The following is a 22,306-nucleotide window of genomic DNA, read 5'->3' as shown; positions in this document are numbered from 1 at the left end:
GAAAATTCGTGGGCCGCCCTCAGTGCCAGATTAGACGGAAAAAATCTTTGGGCGCTCCCTTTCTACTAACGAAAATCGTAAGAGCGAAACGCAAACCCACCACGAACACCATCCCGCTTCACGAAGAGAAAATCTGTTTATAGACAGCAACAATATTTCTCGACAACATTCATAATGACGAAGCAGTACGCGCGCTCATGTTGTCCGACTGATTGATTATTTCCCATTGCCGCAACGCACGGCAGCCCGACTCGCTCTCGACGACAAAGACAGGAAGACCGACCAACGAACGACAGAAGACGACATGGTGCCGGAGGACAGCATCTCGGAACCCGGGCTTCCTGTTTTTCTCGTCGATTGCGAGGAGCCGCCGTGTGGCGTGGCATGGATCTGTTGTTCTTGGATGGACAATGAAATGCTGACCATTTCCTTTTTTCCTACAGCACCAAGAAGGTCGGCGTCACCGGTCGCTACGGTACTAGGTAAGAACACGCGAACCCTCAGAGCTCCCGACCGACAGCCATACAGTACACGACGCTTGGAATGAGACGATGCTGCCGACAAACGATGGGAAGAACATGTACAGCGGACGATGGGATGCGTATGGACAACCCAACACGAAGTTGACCAGTCCGAGATGGAGATGGACGGAGGAGAAGACAACGCTGGGAAGACATCTATATATCCCAAAGTACTACTTCAAAGTCAGCGCAACTGGACCAGCGGCGACGACTGGCACGACGACTTCTTATCCGCAGCATATCTCAATCCAAGCGTCGACCGTGGCGATAGTGGCTCGGGCAACTTCAGCCAAGGCAACAGCTTGCTAACTCTAACTCTTTACAGATACGGTGCTTCTCTGCGGTAAGTTTTGACAGTCACGCGGAGGAACAGACTTCGTTTACAATCGACGTCGGGCTGGTTTGACGCCACGCTCAATCCCGCCAGCGAAATTGGCCCTAGGGCCTTTCCCCCTTTCCCCCGACTCTTTCTTGATTCGCCCTCGACGGACATAGTTTTGTCTAACAACCACAAAGCAAGCAGATCAAGAAGGCCGAAATCACCCAGCACGCCAAGTACACCTGCACATTCTGCGCCAAGAACACCGTCAAGCGCACCAACGTCGGTATCTGGCAGTGCAAGGCCTGCAAGAAGACCATTGCTGGCGGTGCCTACCTTGTCTCGTACGTATTTTGTCGACTTCCCGAGCGGGGCGAAAGCTGCTCGCAGCTCTACCTACCGCATGCAGATTCGTTTTGCTAACGCCTTCCAGGACCCCCGCTGCTGCTGCCACCCGGTCGACCCTCCGGAGATTGCGCGAGATCGCCGAGGTATAGAGTGGTGAAGAGTTCGACGTGGTTCAGAGGATGCGGTAGACTATGTGATTTTCTTTGGGATGACGTCTTAAAGGGGAGCAAGGGACAGGTCGGGCTGAAGCGCGCATTTCGTCCAACGTTTTTGGTACTAAACAAATCTCACGCAAAAATGGTGTACCTGGTTTATTCTGGCCTCTCTCTGCTATATCCGGCTGTCTGAATCATAACGACACTCGGACAGAGCGCTGACGAAGGCACCACAAAAAAGAACAAAAGACATGAAAAAAATCACAATAAATTTAAAAAAGAAAACCAAACGTGAGCTGTGTGTGACTTACTACAAAAGTGTAATTTGTGGGCAGATGTTTTCCCCGCCTTCGTATCGCAGCAGCATTCATGAACGTTCCAAAAAGATGCGTATGGCCAGCAATGCTGTTTTACCTTACACGACATACGCAGCAGAACGACACGCGTATCTTTAATATATTTCACCCTAGCCGCCTTTGTTCTTTGTTTAGTACTCCCCCAACGTATCTTGCAACGGAGGTGCGAATTGTATGTGCGAGAAACGTTCCATACTGTAAAATATATATATAGCTTTTCAAAGGACTATAGGCCAGCCATCAACACGTGGTGGCTTTGGCGGCTACTTGGGATTTGCTTGACGCTGGTTTTCAAAAGAAGTATACCGCCCAAACCTGCCCAAACAGATACAATATTTAGCCATGCATGCGTGTTGTTAAATACAGGTTGGAGATTTAGAGGCGCATTTCGTACAGGCTGCAGCGGCTGCCCTGGCCGTTATAGCGGCAATTTGAGCAGTTTCCGTTGCCTATAATGGAAATAACCATGCACTTTGTAAACGGACCGCACTTTGAACGGCACGACGAACACGGGAGTTCGGCCTCCTTGCCGCAAATCGTAATCATCACAGCCTCGATATTGCACGCTCGCTTCAAGTTGACGTAAGTCATGGTTGGCCGCAACGCAAAGTTGGCGTACTGGTCAAAATCCATGATAGAAAATAGATGACGGATATGCCCCGTGACCACTGGGTGATCCCTTGCAAGTAGGTCCTTGAGAGTATCTTTCAACCAGCGGGCAAATTGAACAGGCTCTGCGTGCGGATCTGGCATGTGCAAGAAAAGTCAGCAACAGCCCTACTGAGGAAGGAAGAGTCATTTTTCCTAGATACCTCATGCTCGGTTTCATGCGGAAATAAAACGCCGTGCCGGTTTGCTTCAGTCGGGTTCTGCTTTCGATGCTTTCGAGCTTTGTAATGAGGTGGGTTTACTGATTGTTCCAAGGGCACCGGAAGAACATGTTCGTGATGAAAGGTAGCGGTGTGTACGTCAGAACTGGCAGCTGTTGCAGACGAGACAGCAGAGCTGACTGGGGCAGGCGAAGCTGGGGACGAAGCACGAGACGTGCGGACCTCTGAAGCAGCTATGCGCGGTGCAATAGCCGCAGCGGATTTGGCGTAGACTGCGGCGAGCACATCGGCATCGGCCTTGGCAGTAAGTGACGTTGTCGAGGAACTAGAGACGTGCGGATCAAATGTAGGCCGGTAGTCTGGCCGCACCGGGGGGTCAACGACAGAGGATAGAGCCCTCCGCTCCGCCCACCCCGACTCTGCACCGTCCTTCACATCCGAGTTCATAGACAAAGTTGGGCATTCTCGTCGCTGGGTTCAAAGTTTGACGCGATTTTGCTTTGAGGTGCGTAGCGTCGAGCCACTGGAGGTATTTTAAAGAGAAATGTTCGGGAAAACTTCCAGATAAATATGAGAGACGCAAGATGAAGCACAAATAAACGCCAAAATTCGTCGTCGGTATCATCCCCTGAAAAGGCCCGTCTTGGAAGGAACTATTGATGATGTGAAATTTACACTTGAATCTCACGTGACTTCCAAACGTGAGGCACGTCACCGATCTGTATGTTGTGAACAACACGATTTTACATTGCAGAGGTGCATTTACAAGTGCTGTATCTTGTCCATGACCTTCGTATCACGGTCGTAATATGTTCACAGAAGGAGGACAGAGAATCGGCTTTCGCAATCACCACTTTGACTCAAATGCTTAATAAGCCCAGACGATGTGTCCAGCTCTTTCTCGTTGTTTGATACGATTGCCCAACTGGGAAAGCGTGTTAACGTCACTACTACTTTCAGCGGTCAAGGAAATGACTTCGGCGGTGGCTCTGGTTTATCGGGGAAAGCGCGGCCATGTCCGCGTTTCTAGGGGCAAAAAGTAGAGGGAAAGAGTTACAGGTAGCCTGCCTGCCTGCTTTCCAAAGTACATGTATTCATGTGTGTATAGGCGTGGAATGGTGTGTACGCTTGGCTACATCGGATAGGCTCACCGCCCGCAGCAAAAATACCGATGAGAGAATCAGGAGATGAGCCATACTAAAGCGTGTGCTGGTCTGACATGGCGACCCGTGTGAAGATGTTCACCTCCAAGAAGGGAAGGACCAACAATCATGGTGGGTACTAGGCCACACTGGACAGCCAGCACATGCACGTCGTTCCTTCCACCTGGCTTCACGAGTGGAGACAAAAGGGCAGCACACTTGCCGCATATGCGGGAAGGTTCGACGTGCAGCCACACTCCCTCTGGCTTCTCTGTATTCGTGCGTCACATTACATTTTACCCAAGACCATATAGTAAGGGACAGAGCGAGCGTGTGGAAACAAGACCTCATTTCGCAGAACAACAGACGCTGGTTGAGCGAGGAGAATCGAGACGATGAACGATGGAGACGAAGGGACTCGAGAGGTTCCTGCCGCACGGGCCACTCGTGTTCCTTTCATCTGTTCATGGTGCCGCCCCGCTCCTCCCTTGTGGTGGTGACTGTGGCAGCCAAACGTGCCTGCTTGTGTATGGCCCTCGACGCTGATTCGCCTGCAGCCCTGTCGCTCTTTCTCTTCTCGTCCTCACCCGTTGGCCGCGCCTGCCAGGCCCGTTCTTCGCCGTAACAAAACCAAAAGGCTCGCTGGCTCGCCTTTACATTTTTCCCCTCGCCGAACTGGCTTTCTCAGGTCATAGTCTCCTGCCCTGTGCCTCTTGTAACTTCCCTCCTTTGCTACTTTTCCCCTTTGCCTTCCACCCATCTTACTCCTTGTCTTCCCCCCTGCCTGTTAAGTGGCAAACCACGCCAAACACGCCAAATTTCATCGCCCCAGAATTAGGGAGCAGCAGCGACCAACTGCAACGACAGGCTGAGGCACAGCTACCATTGCTCTTTCCTGTGACTTCCTTTTCGCCTCCCAGCAGCGAGCACCTTCTCTCTTTTACCTTTTCGCTTCACATCACCTCTTTCCTTTTCCACCCCGTTGCATCTCGAAACTTTTACAGTTGTCATTTCTTCTCATTTTCCCCCACCCCATTGCTGCATCTTCCTTATTTAATCTTCCATCATTCTTTTTCCCGCATTTTCTCCTTCACAACGTCTTTCCTTCCACCAACTTCCAAGTCGGTGTCTATGCGAAGAAAAAGGGCGCTGTGGCCACCAACCCTCCGCTAGCCATGGCAGAACAGTGCATTGTCTGCCTGGAGCAGCTCCGCGCTGTAGACCCCCCCACCACTGCCACCACTACCAAAGCCACTACCAGGCGATGATGACAGTGGCCGTGCCCCTACCCCCAACGCCAGCACTAGCACGCATCCCGACCCAACAGACGCCGTCACCGCCCCCAAAAACAATGACACCAGCGAACCGTTCACCGCCGCAGGGCCAGCCTTGTCCGGCCCAAATGGCCAAAACCGCGGCAGCGATGAGTCCGACGAATCTGCTCGCGATGCTCAAGGCAGCGATACTGGAAATTCCAAGGCCCTTAGCAACGGCCACGGCAGTGAACAGGTCGGCAAAGTAGAGCCTCTCGAGGACGATCTGGTCGCCGTCATCCAAATCTGCAAGCATACGCTGCATGACACATGTCTGCGAGAATGGACCACCAAGGCCAACAGCTGTCCTATCTGCCGGCAATCATTCCATCTCGTCCATGTATACGACCAAATAGGAGGTATGTGGCTCTGATTTAGCTCTGACTTCGTTCTGCTTTGCACTGCTTTTGTCTTTATTTTCCTCTGGCGGCTTGGCTCTTTCGTGTCAGATTTACCTGGCCGTGCAGTCCAGTTTGCCTTTGATTTTTACGGTCCTGTCTCAACCGAGTCATGGTGCTCGTGTGAATCCTTGCTGACCGACACTCTCCTTTCAATAGGCAAACTGATCTCTACGTACACCGTCGAAGACAAGAAGCAAGTCGCCGAGTTCGACCCTCAGCCATGGCTCGAAGAGACCGAGGTTTTGGATGACGAGGTGTCTACGCCCTGCCCCGTTTGCAACCTTGCCGATCATGAGGAGGTTCTCCTGCTTTGCGACGGTTGCGACACACCTTACCACACACACTGCATCGGTCTGGAGGGTGTTCCTGAGGGCGCCTGGTTTTGCATGGAATGTGTGGATTCATTGGGCGATGCCATCGCGGCGCCTATGCAAAGCGCGTCTCTTGGAGGCAGCGATTCGGTCCGCCAGACCGCTGGCCGGAGATCGGGCGCTGGCCGCAATCGCAACTTCTTTCCCCGGACCAGACATACCATGCGCCGTGCCCGGCGCCGTGCACGGTCCGACGAGTGGCAGGGTGCCTGGAGTCAGATCACGGGCCATGTCTGGGACGCCATTCGCATCGACCTGGACCACGACGAAGACGAGGCGCTGGAAGAGTTCCGTCGGGTCGAGCGGTTGCGCGACCAGGAGCGCCGCGAATTCGAACGGTGGCAAGAGCGTTTGGACATTGCACGCCGGCTCGGTGCGCAAGACGTTTTCGAGCGCAACATTCCGGACGCCATTTTGAACCACGCTGCACGCCATGGGGGCTCCTCGCAGCCAGCTTCATCAAACCCCCGTGCCATTGTCGCCGCTGTCCAACAATCGCAGCAAGAGCGGCGTGCGTGGGGTGACTTCGATCGTGCACTTGAGTGCGAAGCAGCGGCGGGGACGAACACAACGAACCCTCGGAAGCGCAAGTCACGTTCGCACACTGCGTCGCCTGTCCAACAGCCTCAGGAGCAGGAGCGCAAGTTGAAACGGCCACGCACACGCCGGATAGGAGCACCTAGCGAAGGCGCCGCATCCTCGTCCAAACAACCCACCTCGACTGCAACGCCGAGAACACCTACCGAGCGGAGCCTGCCTAGTCGGCCCTCCGCATCTCTACTTTCTTCCACACCGAGACCTCCGTCTCGGCCCGCTTCCCGACTGGGTCTGTCTCTGCAAGCACCTGTGGCGGCAAGAGCGGGCCACTCCTCGGCGTCGCCAGCCTTGGCAGCCCAGTCCCCCGCCGGAACGTCGACGAACACGAATGATGAACCCCCCTCGTTTCTTTCGTCGCTCCTTAAAGAGGTCGAGATGAGCACGTCATCCGACGACGACAATATCCGCAGTTTGTTCGGCGACCCTCCGTCGCACGCTGTCGACCCTGCCTCGCCGGTCGCCTCGTCGCCGGCTGGATCGGCGCACAACAGCCCGCGGGCCATGTCGACCACCCCACCACCACAGCGAACTTTGCGGCCTAGCTCTCCGACATTGCTGAGCTCACACATCTTGCCAGTCTACCCGCCCGCGAACTACTCGCCCACGCGGCCGACCGCGAGCTCGGCAAGTGCAGGTGTTGGCAGCGGCGGCGACAACAGCGACTCAGAAGGTAGTGGGCACATCCACACAACGCGTCCACGTGTAACCCGAAATGGAAGCGGACACAGCAATGCCGCCAGTCCAAACATAAATACAAGCACAAACGGCGGTAGCCATCAACATCGGTCGCCGCCTGCTGCTGAAGCTGTCGAAATCCGACAACCCCGGCCGCGCCGCATGTCGTCCGCTGCAGCGATTTCACGGTCGTTGGACTCCTCTCCAACACGCCATGCGCTTCCACTGGAGATGAAGGAAAGCATCAGCAGCATCGTCCGGTCGGCGTTGAAGCCGCACTGGAAATCGAGCCACCTGACAGCCGATCAGTATGCAGCCATCAACCGCGACGTCTCTCGCAAGCTCTATGAAGAAGTCACCGATCCTGCCGTTGTCGATGGCGAGGCACGGAAGCTGTGGGAGCACAAGGCGAACAGAGAAGTCGCTCGCGCAGTAGCTGACCTGCAGGCGTGAGAGAATCCATGCAAGCATGGTGTGACAACAGAAGGACAGGGAAGGAAACAACCAACCATGCAAACGTTTCGAACAAGGCACACACGACTCACACCGACTGGGTCCAAGATACACATTATTCTCGCAACCACCACCATGCCGTTTGCCTTGATCAGTATTACTCGGCCTTGGTGTCATTGGCTTTCCCTGCCTTTTTCGTTTGGGTTCTCTTCAAATGGCGTTTTGTTTCTTTTGTCCAAGTGAGAGCATCGGGAAATAGCGGTATAGATACCCTGGGAAAGCGATTTTTGTGTGTGCCAAACGCCAATGTGGCCATGATCTCTTTACCAATCTTCTTTTGGTTGTTCTCTCGCTTTCCTTGTGCTTTTTCTGTTCTTTCTGAGTTCAAGCCTTCATTTTGTGCGCATTTATCTGGTTTTGTTATGTTTTCTTGTTCCTGCGTTTGTTTTTCATGCACGGATGACGACTCGATGACATATGGGTGGGACACAGGACATGTCTCTGTTGCATTTTGTACGACGTATGCGTTTGTTTTCTTTCCTTGCCTTTTTGTTTAACTTCCGCTTGGTAGCTTTCGTTGCAGAGACATCTCTTCTCATATGTCGGGATGCGAACGTTTGTTCTTATTATATAGGCGCAATTTACCCCACTCGGCAGCTGTCCAGCTCGTTTCGGCCGCAGTGTTTTGAATAAGATACGTTCCAGCGACACATTTACCTCGTCTGTTGTCACCATGTTGATGTCTCGTCCGCGTCGGGGCTTGGCCGATCGAATAGACCGTTCGTAGGTCGCGAGGCGGAGAACCCTAAATGAGCAGCATGAAACTGGTGGGCATCGAATACCATACCCACCGTCCATCATCACCGTCTATAAAGAGCGACCAGCAGCAAAAAGGAGCAGAAACCGGCATGCGGTCTCAAGGGATGTGAATGTCTTCTATCTAACAGCTTCCAGGTGGGGATTTTATCGAAGAAATAAAACATTTCTTCGCCATGAGGAGCCGCTAGCGAAATCGGACGCTCTGGTGTTTATTCTCGGCACCTTGTAAATGGGGAGGACACACTTGGGGCGAAACGTAGAAAACAATTCATAGGAGTGCGAGTCTTCCTGATAAGGATAAATGCCTTGGATGAGGAAGAAGAAGAAGAAGAGACAAGTGAGAAGGCGGTGGTCTGAAATTTTAAAAGTCGCCCACTGCTTCATTCTCCCGCATTTCGGCACTAAAGATGATCCGGCGCCGGGGATTTTGGCAAGGACACCAGGAACGACCGACTCGTGCTCCGTTTGACCAGAAGAGAAGAAACTAGGTGACCCGAGCTTCCCATTGGTCGTGGACCCACAACTCGCTAGACATGCCCGACAGGCCTAAAAAAAGTTTCCAACCAAAAGCTCTCGTGCAACATCAATTCGACGACGAGACAGACGACCACCAGCGACGCCCTACTGTTTTCGCGACCGTTTTTGTTGTCCGGCATATCACGTCCGGCTGGCTGGCTCACCAATTGAATTTGTTGCACCATGGCGGCCTCCAGACGGGGCGGCCAGGCGATGTCGTCCTTGTTCAAAGGTTTGTTTCCCCATTCTCTATGGTGATCTCGTGATGGCGTTTGAATGCAATCATGAGAGGGCGATGCACTTGCTGAACCGGGCCCTCCTCCTTTCCAGTGCAAACCACAGTGGCCTGCACGCAGTGTGCCAAGACACGCACCCCGTTCCTGCCGGCAGCGATCCTACCCCCACAACACCGCACATACTCTGCCGAGGCCACGGCATCGTCACCACAACAAAAATCCTCTACACCGGCAGCAGCACCGCCACCCGCCACGGCGCCCGACTACCGCATCCGAGCTGGATTGTTGCTCAGCCGGCCGCCACTCCTAATGCGCGACCCCACCCCCTTTGAAGCCGCCTTCTATCTCTACCAAAAGCGCCTCAATGAGCGCCTGACAACCTCGTTCCGTCGCAATGTCTACTTCAAGCCCGACACGACGCTGGCGCTCGACTGGCGCCTGCAGATGCGCGACCGCAAGGGCACGCCTGCTCGCGACATTGGCCACTACCGGGGTGGCAAGGGCGGCAACGGCTTCGGCGGCGCCACGGCTTGGGACGACGAGTACACGCTAAACGACCCAGAGGCCAACATGCTGACGAACCCGGACAGTCTGCGCGAGCGGATTGTGTCGGACGCCGACTTGCGCGTCAGCGACGACGGTGAGCGCCTGGCCGACGCGGATCGTATCCGCGTGGAGCGGCCGCAGAAGCGGACCACGGCGGCCGACGAGACCAACGACACACAGCGGCTCGACCGCAAGCTGGACCGCACGTTGTACTTGGTGGTGAAGGCGGCGGACGGCACGTGGAGCTTCCCCACGGCCGACGTGCAGACGAACGAAAACCTTCATGAAGTGAGTCTTTTTGCTCTGCTTCGTACCAATGTGCCCGCTTGGGTGACTGCAGAAGGCTAACCGTATTGTATAGACTGCGGCGCGCGCGCTCGAGTCGGCGGCGGGTGTCGATATGAACACGTGGATAGTTGGCCGCGTGCCAGTGGCACACATTGTGCGGGAAACGACCACAACTGCCGAGGCGGCCTTTACCAGCGAGAAGACCTTCCTGATCAAGGGCCGCATCTTGGCGGGCCAGGCCAACCTGGAGAATAACACACTTGGTGTCGACGCGTTCCAATGGCTGACAAAGGAGGAGCTGGCTTCGCATCTGCCCAAATATTACTACGCCGGCGTGAAGAATGCCATTCCGCAGCGGTAATGCAAGCAGAAACGTAACACAAACACAAAACGACCTATAAAGGGAACCTGGGGTAAAAGGCATGGGAGAAATGAGGGCAAGCTAGGCCCGCCCTCCTTCTTGTATACAAGTGCATGTACGATGTAAAATCAAGCGATATCCTTACTTTTCTGAAAACCCCCGCTGTCTGTCCTTGCTATTGCCATGGTGAAAAACCTGCTGCTGGGAACAAGGCCTCTATTTCGCCATTGTGTCACACTCTCCCATTTGCCCAACAGGCCAGAGCCCGGCGTTGCCCAGCCGCACCTTGTTCGCAAACCCTTTGACGAGGCTGTTCTCCCACAGCAGCAACTTGTGTGCATAGGTGCCTTTCTTCGTCGAGTCGACCCGTCTCCACATCTCTTTGAGAAAGACCATTGACGTTTTATAGCTGTCATGGCCGGCCTGGTGCTCGTTCACATGATGCAGCCTGTCTGTGTGGCCGGCTCTCTCGCCGGCAATTTTGAAAGGCGAACTAACCCCCTCAATGTCAACAAACGCCTCCTCGAGGCTTTTCGACGGCATCATTTCGTTGTCGTCGCGCTTGAGTATGTGCTTCGTGTCTATGATACGCGGGAACAATTCATGCACGATGCGGTCAAACTCGTCGAGTGTGTCGGGCAACGGACTGAAAAATGTGGCATGCAAAAAGCACAGGTCGTGAAACATGTTGTGACCGACGAGAACAGGCCTCTTTTCCTTTAATTTGGTCTCACTTTCTCGGAGACGTGCCTCACAGCCAGGCTCGACCATTGCGCTGTCCTGCTTGTACATGCTCCAGACGTCGTTCGCAAAATCGCCGCCAACAAGCTGCAGAAGACAACGTCAGCGAGACTAACACGGTCGACGAGCAGCCAACTCCATCTTGGATGAAAAATACTTACGGCTTCGGCAATGTACCGAAGACCGCGCTGAAAAGCAACAGCCCTCTTTAAATTGCTAGTCTTTTCAAGTTGTTCCTTGAAAGGGTGCATACCGTCGCAGTTAGGTCATCGATACTCGGTGATCAAACGTTTTGTAAAAGAAACAGAAGAACAATGAGAAAGACAGCCCAGCGCGCACGCGCACCTACCTTGGTCTCGTTTTCAGTATCCTTTTCCGTGATTTGCATAAAGAAGTTACCGTTGACAGTCGCCCTGTACCTGCCACCAAACTCGGTATCGAGCATCTGGTAGACCAGACGACGCTGGAAACGCGTCAACGGGCCTTGGTGCGGGTTGACTATGTTGAGGTAGGACAGCTATCTCTTTGTTAGTAGATAACTGGCTTTGTCAAGTTCGTGCTTGGTCAAGCTTGTTCCGGTAGCATACTCGATCCGGTTCTTCCTCCTTTTCCGCCCAGCTCCGAATTTGGTCCACCGTATCGTGGTAGAATTGCATTGTCTCCGGCTTCTGTTCATCCAGCAGAATGTCGTCGCTCCGACCATGCGTTGACGTGGCAAACAGCTCGGGCAGCAGCTCCGCCTCCTCCGCCCGACTGAGGTAATAGATTCCACCGTCATAGGCATCTTCGATGCGGATGCGGCTGCGCCTCAGAAACATCAGCGTCTTGTACGAGAGCGTCAGTGTGCGGTCCAGCGTGCGTGCGATGGTGTCCACACCACTGAAGGCGGTGTCAAACATGGGCGACACGTTGAAGTTGTACGACTTGAGATGAACTGTGTCTTTCTCTTCGTCGTCAAAAACAATGCAGGTGATGCCAAACTGCACCACGTTGAACGTCTCGGTTGCCTGCTTGGCCCGCTGGTAGATCTCGTCCTTTGTCGGCTTGTGAAGCTTTGACGCGCGACGAGGTTCGATGCCGGTCATTTCAAAGTCGATGGCCACATACTCAGACTTTGCAATCTCCGGCAGGATTGTGACCAGTTCTCTCCAGAACCGGGCTAGAGGCACGGTCTTGCAGCCCATTTTGGACCGAGGTGGCGTCGCAGAAGGCAGGACGCAATGTTGGCAGATGTTGGTAGATGGTGGTCGTATGTGTTGCGAAGTTCAAGAACGAGATAGACGAGTCACTGGAAAGTGAAAGGAGACAGAATCAGAACAGAGCGCATGGAAGTGCCTCAATGTAAAAGAGGCAGGAGCTCACGAGGACACAGCCTTCCCATCACGGAAGGCACGATCGGGTAGTCAACGTACATTATTTTGCCAGCGTCGACTTAACGACGATATAATGCTCTATCGTAGAATGGAGTCAAAACGCCAAGTCGCATTGCACTTTGCCTTGGCCTCTAATTATCAGACGGAACAGAAAACAAACAGAAAGACATCGAATGAGCCTTGTAAACATTAGTATAAAAGGAAATCAAAAGCAAGTCAAGAAACCAGAAAGCAGGTAGTCTCCGCACACGCCAAACGAAAAGGCAGATAAAGTTCCCTTCCCTTTGTCCCAAGGCAAAAAAAAGCAGCAAAAGCACAAAACAACCTATCAATGAACCCCAAATGCAAACCATTCACGAGCGGGCGCGTCGGCTATACCCACCCATATTCCCCCATATGCACAAAACTGCCTCCAGCTTCCCTTACTCGTCTTTGTCAGCACTCGATGTAGCGACCGCGACGCTGTCTGGGTCGGCCATCTCTGTATCCTCACCCTCCTTGGCGGCCGATTTGGTGTCCTTGTCCTCTGCCTTGTCGCCGGTGTCGTCGCCAACCTCCTGATCAACCTTGTCGTCATTGGCCGTCGCCTTCTCGGCAGCCTCCTTGCCACCGTCCTTGTCTCCCACGTCCACCTCGTCTCCGGCTTCTTTGCCATCTTTCTCGTCCTTGTCCTCCTTGGTCTTCTCTTTCAGCTGCCGTGCCTCCTCCTTGGCCTTCTTGTACTTGGCCTGCTCCTCGGCGGCGCGGGTCTCGAACTCGTCCTTCTCCGCCTGCTCCATCTCGGTCCAGCCGCGCGCCAGCTCGGCGTCAATGGCGGACTCAGCGGCCGCCTCGTCTTCCTCCTCCTCCTCCTCTTCGGCATCGGCGTCCTCCATGTCCACGTCGTCGCCATCCTCGCCAGACTTCTTTTTGTTTTGCTTGTTGGTCTTGCGCTTCTCAACGAGCGTCGGCCGCATCTCGTCGCAGTAGAGCTCAAAGGCGTTGCCCGGGCGCTTCAGGCCTGCTGCAGAGCCGCTGCCTGCTGCCCTGTCCTCCTTGTCGTCGCCGCCCTTGCCCTTGCCGCTGACGCTCGCGCCATCGTCGGCCTCCTTGGTGGCCTTGGGTCTGCGGCCGCCGCGCCGCTGCGAGGCGCCCGGCGTGCTTTGTGTCGGCTGGGTCTGGCTGTCGCCCTTGCCAAACACGTCGGAGCTGGGTGACAAGGGGTCGAGGTTTTGGCTGATAAACGTCGAGCCGGGGGCGCCACTGCCGTCGGCCACAGACGACTTCCTGTGGCCACGCTTGGTACGCAGCGGCTTGTCCTTGGGCTGTTTGCGAGTTAGTCGCCGCGTATGTGACGAAAGACGAAAGCAAAATCAAGCAGAGGGTCAGAGAGGACGAACAGTGGCTGGTGGGCTCGGGCTGCCGTCAGAGTCTTCGACGTTGGTGCTGGTGCGCTTGGCCAGCTGCTCGAGGAGGAATGCGCGCTCGAGGCGCTGTTTCTCGACCTGGCGCTTCAGGCGTGCCAGACGTACGCGGACGGCATCGTTTGCCTCCTCGACATCGGCCATGCGCTGCTTGAGAAAGACGCATTTCCGGCGGTAGGCCTCCTCGACGGACGGCGGCAGCGTGGGGACACCGGGAGATGTGGCTAGACAATGTTAGGACGGCAGGCAAGACACGGGCATGTATTATCCGCACGAGTAGAGTCGTATCCACGCGGCAAGGCGCAGCCATGGCAATCGAGCGATGCTTTGAGCGTCTGGGAGTACTGGTATCTCTTACAGGGCGCCATTGTGGAGAGAGCGGCACGCTTCGCTCGAATGTATCAAGTGGCAGTCAAGTCGGCGCCAAACAGAGGATAGATGGAGAGGTCGGGACAGGTTTGTCGGAGTCGGTATGCTGTCAAGATCGTGGTAATAAATCGCGATGGGGCGATTGCATTGAATTGAGGGAAAGGTCGTGGTATGTCAAGCAATTTACACGACAGGAAACTTTTGCGTCGTTCCTGCCGATTTAGCTGAGCTTCCCCCAGAGCGACGCGCCAGACGCCAGACGCCAGACAGTAGGCGATTGGTAGCGTTTGGCAGCAATTGGCAGTGGCGACTGGCCTACTACCATCCCTGGCCTGTTGGTCGGCGCCGGGCGGCGGATTAACATTGTTCAAGTCGCCTCTTTCCCTGTCTCCTTTGAGAGGGCGGTCGTGCCTGCTCCACCTTTTCCATGCTCCCACCGCTCTTACCCAAGGCTTCAGCATTCGCTCCTGCCCCTGATTACGCCTGCCTATTCCACAGCGGAGGAAAGCTCCAGAACTATTTTTTTTTGGCCGCCGTCCAACTGCCCACCCCACCAACAGGCGAATTGTAGCAGAGAAGCTCCCCTCCCACCGCATACTAATTGCATCGTTTTTGTTGCTTTCATCATCATAAGGACGACACCTCCCCAGAACCCTCGACACGGTCTTTTTTTTTCCTCTGTGGGCGTTCTTATCAGTCGAAAACTAGCAGCCATGTCTCTCAATATTCCCAACGCGCCCAATGCGAACCTCTTCAAGTCGGGCTACAACAAGTACGTTTAGTTTACGGTGCCCCTTTTTCGGTCGACAAACGTGTCCAAATCTCTGCAGTCTACAAAGTCAGGCGCTGCCTTGGAAGTGCGTGCTCCCCAGTGCTAATATCCTCCTTTTTTTTTCAGCTACGACTCGGAAGATGGCGCCGTGCTCCGCAACATCGACGCGTGCCGGGCAATCTCGTCGACGGTGCAAACGTCCCTCGGGCCGTTCGGCCGCAACAAGGTGGTGATCAACCACCTGCAGAAGATGATCCTGACGTCGGACGCGGCGACGATCTTGCGCGAGCTCGATGTGGTGCACCCGGCGGCCAAGCTGTTGGTGATGGCCAGCCAGCAGCAGGAGGCGGAGATGGGCGACGCGACCAACCTGGTGATTGTGCTGGCGGGCGAGCTGCTGCGCAAGGCCGAGGATCTGCTGCGGATGGGCCTCAAGACGGCCGACATTGTGACGGGCTACGAGCGGGCCCAGAAGTTTGCGCTGGAGACGCTCGAGGAGCTCGTGGTGGACAAGGTCGGGGACGTGCGGTCGCAGGAGGAGCTCAGCAAGGCGATCCGCACGGTGGTGGCCAGCAAGCAGAGCGGCAGCGAGGATTTCTTGGCGGACCTGGTGGCCGAGGCGGTGCTGGCGGTGCTGCCCAAGAACCCGGCGCTGTTCAACGTGGACAACATCCGCGTGGTCAAGATCATGGGCGGCAGCCTGGAGCAGAGCCGGGTGGTGCGCGGCATGGTGTTCCCCAAGGCGCCGGACGGCACGGTGAAGAAGGCGAGCAAGGCCAAGGTGGGCGTGTTCTCGTGCCCGATCGACATCAGCCAGACGGAGACCAAGGGCACGGTGCTGCTGCACAACGCCAAGGAGATGGTGGACTTCACCAAGGGCGAGGAGGCGCAGCTGGAGGCCGTGATCAAGCAGCTGCACGACGTCGGGCTGCGCGTGGTGGTGGCCGGGTCGACGGTGGGCGAGCTGGCGCTGCACTACCTCAACCGCTACGGCATCCTGGTGATTAAGATTCTCAGCAAGTTTGAGCTGCGTCGGATATGCCGGGTGGTCGGCGCGACGCCGCTGGCGCGCCTAGGCGCGCCAATGCCGGACGAGATGGGCTCCATCGACGTGGTGGAGACGCTCGAGGTGGGCGGCGACCGCGTGACGGTGTTCCGCCAGGAGAGCGACGGCGTGACGCGCACCGCGACGCTGGTGCTGCGGGGCGCGACGCAGAACCATCTGGACGACGTGGAGCGTGCGGTCGACGATGGCGTCAACGTGGTCAAGGCGATTACCAAGGACGCCCGGCTGGTGCCGGGCGCGGGCTCGACCGAGACCCAGCTGGTGGAGCGCCTGCAGGCGTTTGGCGAGAAGACACCGGGCCTAGCGCAGTACGCAATCAAGAAGTACGGCGAGGCGTTTGAGGTTGTGCCACGGACGCTGGCGGAGAGCGCCGGTCTGGACGCGACGGAGGTGCTGAGCCACCTGTACGCGTCGGCGCACAAGAAGGACGAGTGGACGTACGGCGTGGACGTGGAGAACGACGACGGCACGGGCACGCTGGATGCCAAGGACGAGGGCATCCTGGACCTTCTGGCGAGCAAGAGCTGGGCGATCAAGCTGGCGACGGAAGCGGCGCGGACTGTGCTGTCGGTGGACCAGATCATTGTGGCCCGGCAAGCCGGCGGCCCGAAGCCGCCCGGTCCTAACCCGAACTGGGACGAGGACTAAGCGTGAGGCGCTACGTTGGAACGACATCGTTGTGAGGAGGGTGTGGAGAGGTGTGAGGAGGTGTGAGGAAGGTTTGTCTCGCTGTACGGCATTTACCGTCACCTGTTCACCCTTTGGAGTCCTCGTCTATTTCGTGTTTATTCTTGAGTCTGTTCACTTTCACGGCGCAGTTTGGGGTGAATGTTTCAAATATCAAAACGCTATAGATTCCACCAATTTCACCGCATAGGCAAAAATAAAACAAAAGATTTACAACTTCGATACAAGGGGGTAATGGAGACACATGTGTACATGTATACAAACAAGCTGGAAAACGACATCACGTCGAAGTCAAGGTCCAGGCGCTGAGTTGTCGCGGTTGTGAGACGATGTCGATGTCAATGTTAGGGGCAAAATATGATCTTCCGCGCGACTTTCATCCCTTTGCCACGTCGATCGTGCTCCTATTCAGCCACAGGTATAGTTGAAACGGGTGGCCGGTCACTGGTTGTTGTCTGTTGGTGAAACGAAGCTGATCATACTTCGTCTGAAGGCTAAGAAGATAGACAAGGGATCATCCCGACGTGAACGTCTCACGAGATTGACGGCAATATCAACCGCTGCGTCGAGACCAGACGGTTTGTAGCTATTTGTCATTCGTTGCTCTGCAGGCAACACGATGCTTCGTATGCCTGGACGGCCATCAGCCGTCCTTATTTCGCTTGTCAAAATTACGTGCTGGCTGTAGGAATCATATCGTGTTCTGTTTCGTGGGATATTTTGCCTCGGTTGCCTTCAACTATGAATACTGATTGAGAATTTTGTAGCCTCGATATGTAGAAGGATTTTGATTTTTTATATATATCTTTTGTTGCAATTACTGAATTTTTTTATCTCACTTAAGAGTTTCGTTACGTTACATGATGCTCGACCACGCCTTAATCATTTCTTTATGTAGAAAGTCAAGCTCGAGGGTTTTGCACTCTACTCAAATCACCACTGCTTTGCGTACACGTATCAAAACTTAATAGCCGTTGTTTCACTTGCCATTATGTTTCCCTTTCTCTTTTTGGTCACATCTTCATGAGCACGACCACTTTTTATGGCAGGCTATGAATTTGTACCAGTTTTCTAACCATTGCAGTTAGGGCAATCCATGTTGTGCCCGTCCGCGAACTTTAAAGCATGTCCTTGGGACGGGATAAGCTGGGTCAAGGACTGACCAAGATTCTGTCACCACGGTATACGATTGAAATATGAGACGAACGAAAATACAGCCAAAATACGATTGTTTGCTCTCCTTTATTTTGCTGTTATGTATAATTTTATTTAATGCACTCCTCACAGAGTACGCAAACAACCTTTTAGGGAGTATGTCCTTCTCTCCTTTGATGTCTATCGAACCGTGGACAGACCCTGAAGCGAATACCATATGATACCCATAGGGAATTACATCGTACTTCAGGCTGTTGGTCGCTGCTCCGCTTTGCTGAGGCTGTCGATCCATATCGAAGGCCGATCCATATCGCCTCCGCAGGAGCAGGGCTTGAATATCCAGCGACCTCAGCCGATGTTTTGAAACAAAACAAGGCAACCAGGAGGCGGAACTAGGCGGAAAGCAAGAACGCATTGGAAAATTCGTGTGATCGAAATTTTTTTTTTTCATTTAAAATTAAGAAAAAAAGGAAAATCAGAAAAGAAAAAGAGCGAACACACCCAAGCGAACCATATTGAAGAGACACAATCTCAGCCAGCACCCGTAGCCAGGTTGCTCTCATATTACCATTGAAAATTGTTTGGATGAATACACTATCCTGTAGTTTGCTGTCGTCAATTCGCCTTCATGTATCTTCCATGCTGTGGCAAAACGAGCTATTGCCCTGCCCCCCCCCCCCCCCCCCCCGCCCTCCCCCTTCTGTCCTTCCGTTTCAGTCGACGCGACGTGCTATTTCACATCGACGGGACACTCCGCCCAACTCGCCGTCGCTCTTGCTGTCGCAGTGCTTCTGGGTGATGTGATTTCCCAAAGCAGAAGGAAGAGTCCTTTCATGCCACGGTTGTCAGAATCTGGTGTGAGAAGTACGTTGTAAGGAGTCCTACATATTTTCTTTTCCTTATTTTTTTTGGTTCTTTCACTTTCTTCTGTTTTCTTGCCCGGCGCTTTTGCACCGTCTTTTCTTCTCCACCTCCCGTCCCTCTTCCGCGGGTGTGTGAGAATGTACCTTGTATCTTTCCCGTTGCTTTCTGGCTCGCGCATCCTTCGCCCCCGAGAATGTCACCGTTTCATTGCCATTGCGTCCCGTTGCAGTGGCGGACAGGGGCTTTACGACATAAAGTTGCAGTAAAGAGGGGACTGGCGAAACACAAGACAAAGGGAAGAGAGAATGCGAGAAGGAAAAAGAAACAAAAACGAGCTAGAAAATTGAGAAGACAAAGCAGCGAAAGAGCGCGAGGATGAAAAATGACGCAGAAACTCACAAATTCGCAAGGAGACAGAAGACAGTCTCGTTGGAAGCTGGATATCACACATCACTAGTCGCCCATCAGAGTACGACATGCCAATATCTCGCCGCTTACGGCGTACGGAAGAGGACTGCGGCTCCAAGTATTGATTGATGAGTGCGTCGTACTGGATATGATATCTGATTTTGTGGCGAGGACGACCTGTTTCATCAGAGGCTGGCTCCGCCGAAACGACTGAGCGAGTCCCAGCAGCTGACTACGACACCGACAGATGTCTATCATGATGTCTCTCGAGGGGAGACCCCATGTGTCAGTATTGAGTGCTTCGTAAGGCGTGCCCTTCGCGTTTCTGAACTCGTTTCTCACGAGAAATGACTTGTAAATACTCCGTAACGCATGCCGATGGCGCCCCCGTTGGTCACCACGGGCATCTCTTTTATTGCTTGCCCCCTTTCTTTTTCTATTCTGGGAATGGAATATATGGAGACTTGTCGTACGCATCTTGTATCGGCTTCGTCGACTTGATATGATCTCGTAGAGCAAATCCCAACGCCAGGTTGTTGGGACTTCCACCGCCCCCTCGTCGACGCAGAAAATGCGCAGCGGATTTCGGCCCCGAGGGCATCGGGAGCGCCAGGGGCGCCAGAATCACCATGTTGAAGCTGGTTCGGTCGGTTAGGTGAAATGAGGAAATATGAAGCTTTCTGTAAAGAATGCCCGTCGTATTTGCCGCCCTGCGTGGGGGGCTCGAAATATTTGGCACAAAAAATAAATACGGTGAGGTGCCGACATTGTATGTAGAGCGGATCATCCTAGTAACCATTCTTTTTGTCGAGCGATATTTTTTTTTCCTTTTTCGGGGCCCCGGCTCGACTTGGTGAGGCGGCAGTCGACGGAGGAAGACAGGGCACAGCCAGCCTGCATGGGATAAGAAAAAAGAAAGCAGAAACAAGGAAGCTCGACAAGTCATGCAATCCTGGAGTCATTTCAGCATTTTCAAGTACAAGCACGCCGTATATTGGTGTCTCACGTTCTACCCGAAGAGAAGCATGTCAGTTCTCACCCGAAACGAAAGTAAAGAAGAAAGAAGAATGAAGAAAAAGAAAGCAGACGGGCGAAAACCTTGACCAGCAAGGGCCAGACACAGGCCGTAACGGGATATTCGTAACTATGTCGAGACGTCAGTAGCCCTTGATTTCAGCTTCCTGTTTACCAGACTTAATGCGTTTGAAAATATGACAAAAGTGAAGACGAAGTTGACCAGATAAAACTCCGGAGGCGTCCGAGCTTGTGGATGTCCACTGGATGGCCGTCGGATGGTCGTTTGTGCTTTCTTTTTCTCGTTTTCTGTCCTGTCTCTACATCTTCGACAACTTCTTGTCGCCCATCATAATTCGATGGACACGACAGAAAGGAAAAGAGGCACAGGGATTTGATGCGAGAGTAGGGGGGATGTTGCACGAGAGGTGCGCCATTACGTCTTGGAAATACGGCGTAGAGCTGGCAGTTTCTAGTGACCAAAACACACCCACACAGAGCTGTTCGACATCTAGTTCTTTCTTCGTTTTTTATTCCTTCGTTTTTTATTCTTTTTTCTCTTCGGATCTCTTCATTTTCGCCACTTTGGCCGACGACATTAGTCGTCGACTCCCGCCGGGAGCGCCTCCACACTCTTCCCGCAAGTCACCAGCTTTGGCACAGACAGAGCACAGATGGGCACAGACTTTGGGCTGCAGAACAAGAATGCCTCAGTCCCGATCAAGAAACCACACGTCGTTTTGAGTTGAGTGAAGGGCGACGTAGAAGATAACAGAACAAACAAAGACGCGGACGACTATGCCAGGACGGTGAGTTGAAAAAGCACAGAGAACTTAGATTGTGGACAACTGCACCGTGCTCGGCAAACCTGGCTATTGACCGGCGTATAACACCTTTGTCTGGTATCTGTAGGGTTGTCCTTACTGCTCCTTGTGAAGTTGCGTGGCGCCGTTGGCGGTCTGACCACATTCCGATACTGGTGCTTTTTTGCGTTCTGTTCTTACGACGCAAATTTAGAAGCCTCCCGTCGAAACCATGACTAAAGAACTAGATGCTTTCGAGAGGAACAACATCGACGCGGGTACGACTGCTAGGTCTCCGGGTTGGTTTGGGCTTGGGTCGGTTTTGTGGCCTGGCCAGGCGTTGCTTTGGACCAGTCTCGAGCAGAACCTTCCGACGCACGGAATATTACATGGGGCCTCTAGTATGGTTCTTCCGGCTTACCTTGTGCCTCTTGTCACACCTTGTCGGTATGAAGGGCATCGCAGTTCGGGTATCTTCTCAGTCTGTTCCACCCCTGTAGAAACTCCGTCAATATGCGGCACGAGTTATATGTCGTAGCACAGCAAGCTCCACCACAAAAGAAATGCATCCAACCAGCAGATATTGATTTATGGCCCCGGCGAAAGATTTCTTTTTCTTCCAAGACGACATAACATTCGCTGAACAGCGACTTGGACAGCGTCATTCTTACACGAAGCGCGGTAGGGAAGAATTTCAAGCGATTCGTATGTGTGTTGGACTCCAGATCTTCAGTGTTTCTCTGGTGGGGGCCAAAAGAAACAGGAATCTCGCCCAGAAGTATTTGCTCGTCAATTAGCTTTTGTTGTTGTTCATTTGGTCATGCCAAGGAGGTTTCGCCGTAGGCTGTTCATGTTTTGCGTTTCTTTCCCTTCTCCTTTTCATGGGCCGAGCTCGAGATCCCAGCAATAATGTAACGCTGCATTGCAACAGGAACCTGGTCCTGCTGGTTCTGCCGGGGATGACTGCCAGACTGCGTACATCCTCAAGCATTTTTTTCACCATTCTAGGGTCTCATTTTATGTCGACGGCGTCTCGCTCTTGTTTTCCCCCTTTCTCTCCTCCTTCTCCAGTTAGGTCGAGGCCAGCAGGCAGGGGCATAAGGCTGCACAACTTTGGGTTGCCCTTGTCCCCGTCGTCTTGGAATAGCATTTCGAATGGTGGTTCATTAAAGACCGCACACAAAAATATGCAGAACGTTTGAACAACGGTGGAGAAGGCGTCTGTGATCTCTGGGAAGGCATTTCTCTCCTGTTTCTCCCACAAAGAATCCCAGAGACAAAAACGATTGAGACATTTCGTTTTATTTTCTTCTTCTTCTTTTCGTGTCTTTTTTTGCACTCACAACTCCGGCCAGTAGTGCCTCGCAAAAAACTCTTAAATGGCGCTGGAAACCTTAAAAGGTG

At 53.7% G+C, this 22,306-nt stretch overlaps 7 protein-coding genes across 7 annotated transcripts; 4 read left to right on the top strand and 3 right to left on the bottom strand.

Moving 5' to 3' along the window:
* Window positions 1–637: 637 nt before the first annotated feature.
* Window positions 638–1,337, top strand: SPSK_05565 (uncharacterized protein; the record flags this gene model as incomplete). The annotated part of the gene is made up of 3 exons (XM_016732308.1): window positions 638–864; window positions 1,038–1,184; window positions 1,274–1,337. 3 exons carry the CDS (start codon window positions 638–640, stop codon window positions 1,335–1,337), a joined length of 438 nt encoding a protein of 145 aa, XP_016583486.1.
* A 737-nt stretch (window positions 1,338–2,074) lies between these two features.
* On the bottom strand, window positions 2,075–2,976 carry SPSK_05479 (uncharacterized protein; the record flags this gene model as incomplete). Its single annotated transcript, XM_016732224.1, has 2 exons — window positions 2,075–2,445; window positions 2,481–2,976. 2 exons carry the CDS (start codon window positions 2,974–2,976, stop codon window positions 2,075–2,077), a joined length of 867 nt encoding a protein of 288 aa, XP_016583485.1.
* A 1,870-nt stretch (window positions 2,977–4,846) lies between these two features.
* Window positions 4,847–7,481, top strand: SPSK_04950 (phd and ring finger domain protein; the record flags this gene model as incomplete). Its single annotated transcript, XM_016731709.1, has 3 exons — window positions 4,847–4,888; window positions 4,923–5,343; window positions 5,542–7,481. 3 exons carry the CDS (start codon window positions 4,847–4,849, stop codon window positions 7,479–7,481), a joined length of 2,403 nt encoding a protein of 800 aa, XP_016583484.1.
* Window positions 7,482–8,999: 1,518 nt separating this feature from the next.
* On the top strand, window positions 9,000–10,247 carry SPSK_05340 (50S ribosomal subunit L30; the record flags this gene model as incomplete). The annotated part of the gene is made up of 3 exons (XM_016732089.1): window positions 9,000–9,048; window positions 9,147–9,886; window positions 9,960–10,247. The coding sequence occupies 3 exons, from the start codon at window positions 9,000–9,002 to the stop codon at window positions 10,245–10,247; spliced, it is 1,077 nt and encodes a 358-aa protein (XP_016583483.1).
* A 216-nt stretch (window positions 10,248–10,463) lies between these two features.
* Window positions 10,464–12,172, bottom strand: SPSK_05164 (poly(A)-specific ribonuclease; the record flags this gene model as incomplete). Its single annotated transcript, XM_016731914.1, has 4 exons — window positions 10,464–11,075; window positions 11,150–11,224; window positions 11,338–11,505; window positions 11,576–12,172. 4 exons carry the CDS (start codon window positions 12,170–12,172, stop codon window positions 10,464–10,466), a joined length of 1,452 nt encoding a protein of 483 aa, XP_016583482.1.
* Window positions 12,173–12,783: 611 nt separating this feature from the next.
* Window positions 12,784–14,132, bottom strand: SPSK_05295 (uncharacterized protein; the record flags this gene model as incomplete). The annotated part of the gene is made up of 3 exons (XM_016732045.1): window positions 12,784–13,665; window positions 13,741–13,988; window positions 14,039–14,132. 3 exons carry the CDS (start codon window positions 14,130–14,132, stop codon window positions 12,784–12,786), a joined length of 1,224 nt encoding a protein of 407 aa, XP_016583481.1.
* Window positions 14,133–14,846: 714 nt separating this feature from the next.
* SPSK_05141 (T-complex protein 1 subunit theta) lies at window positions 14,847–16,619 on the top strand (the record flags this gene model as incomplete). Its single annotated transcript, XM_016731891.1, has 2 exons — window positions 14,847–14,905; window positions 15,032–16,619. The coding sequence occupies 2 exons, from the start codon at window positions 14,847–14,849 to the stop codon at window positions 16,617–16,619; spliced, it is 1,647 nt and encodes a 548-aa protein (XP_016583480.1).
* Window positions 16,620–22,306: the final 5,687 nt, after the last annotated feature.

The sequence above is a fragment of the Sporothrix schenckii genome, assembly GCF_000961545.1.
Source record: "Sporothrix schenckii 1099-18 chromosome Unknown Cont49, whole genome shotgun sequence".
NCBI lineage: Eukaryota > Fungi > Ascomycota > Sordariomycetes > Ophiostomatales > Ophiostomataceae > Sporothrix > Sporothrix schenckii.
The sequence above is the reverse complement of the archived record's forward strand: the minus strand, read 5'-3'. Positions and strand labels throughout refer to the sequence as shown.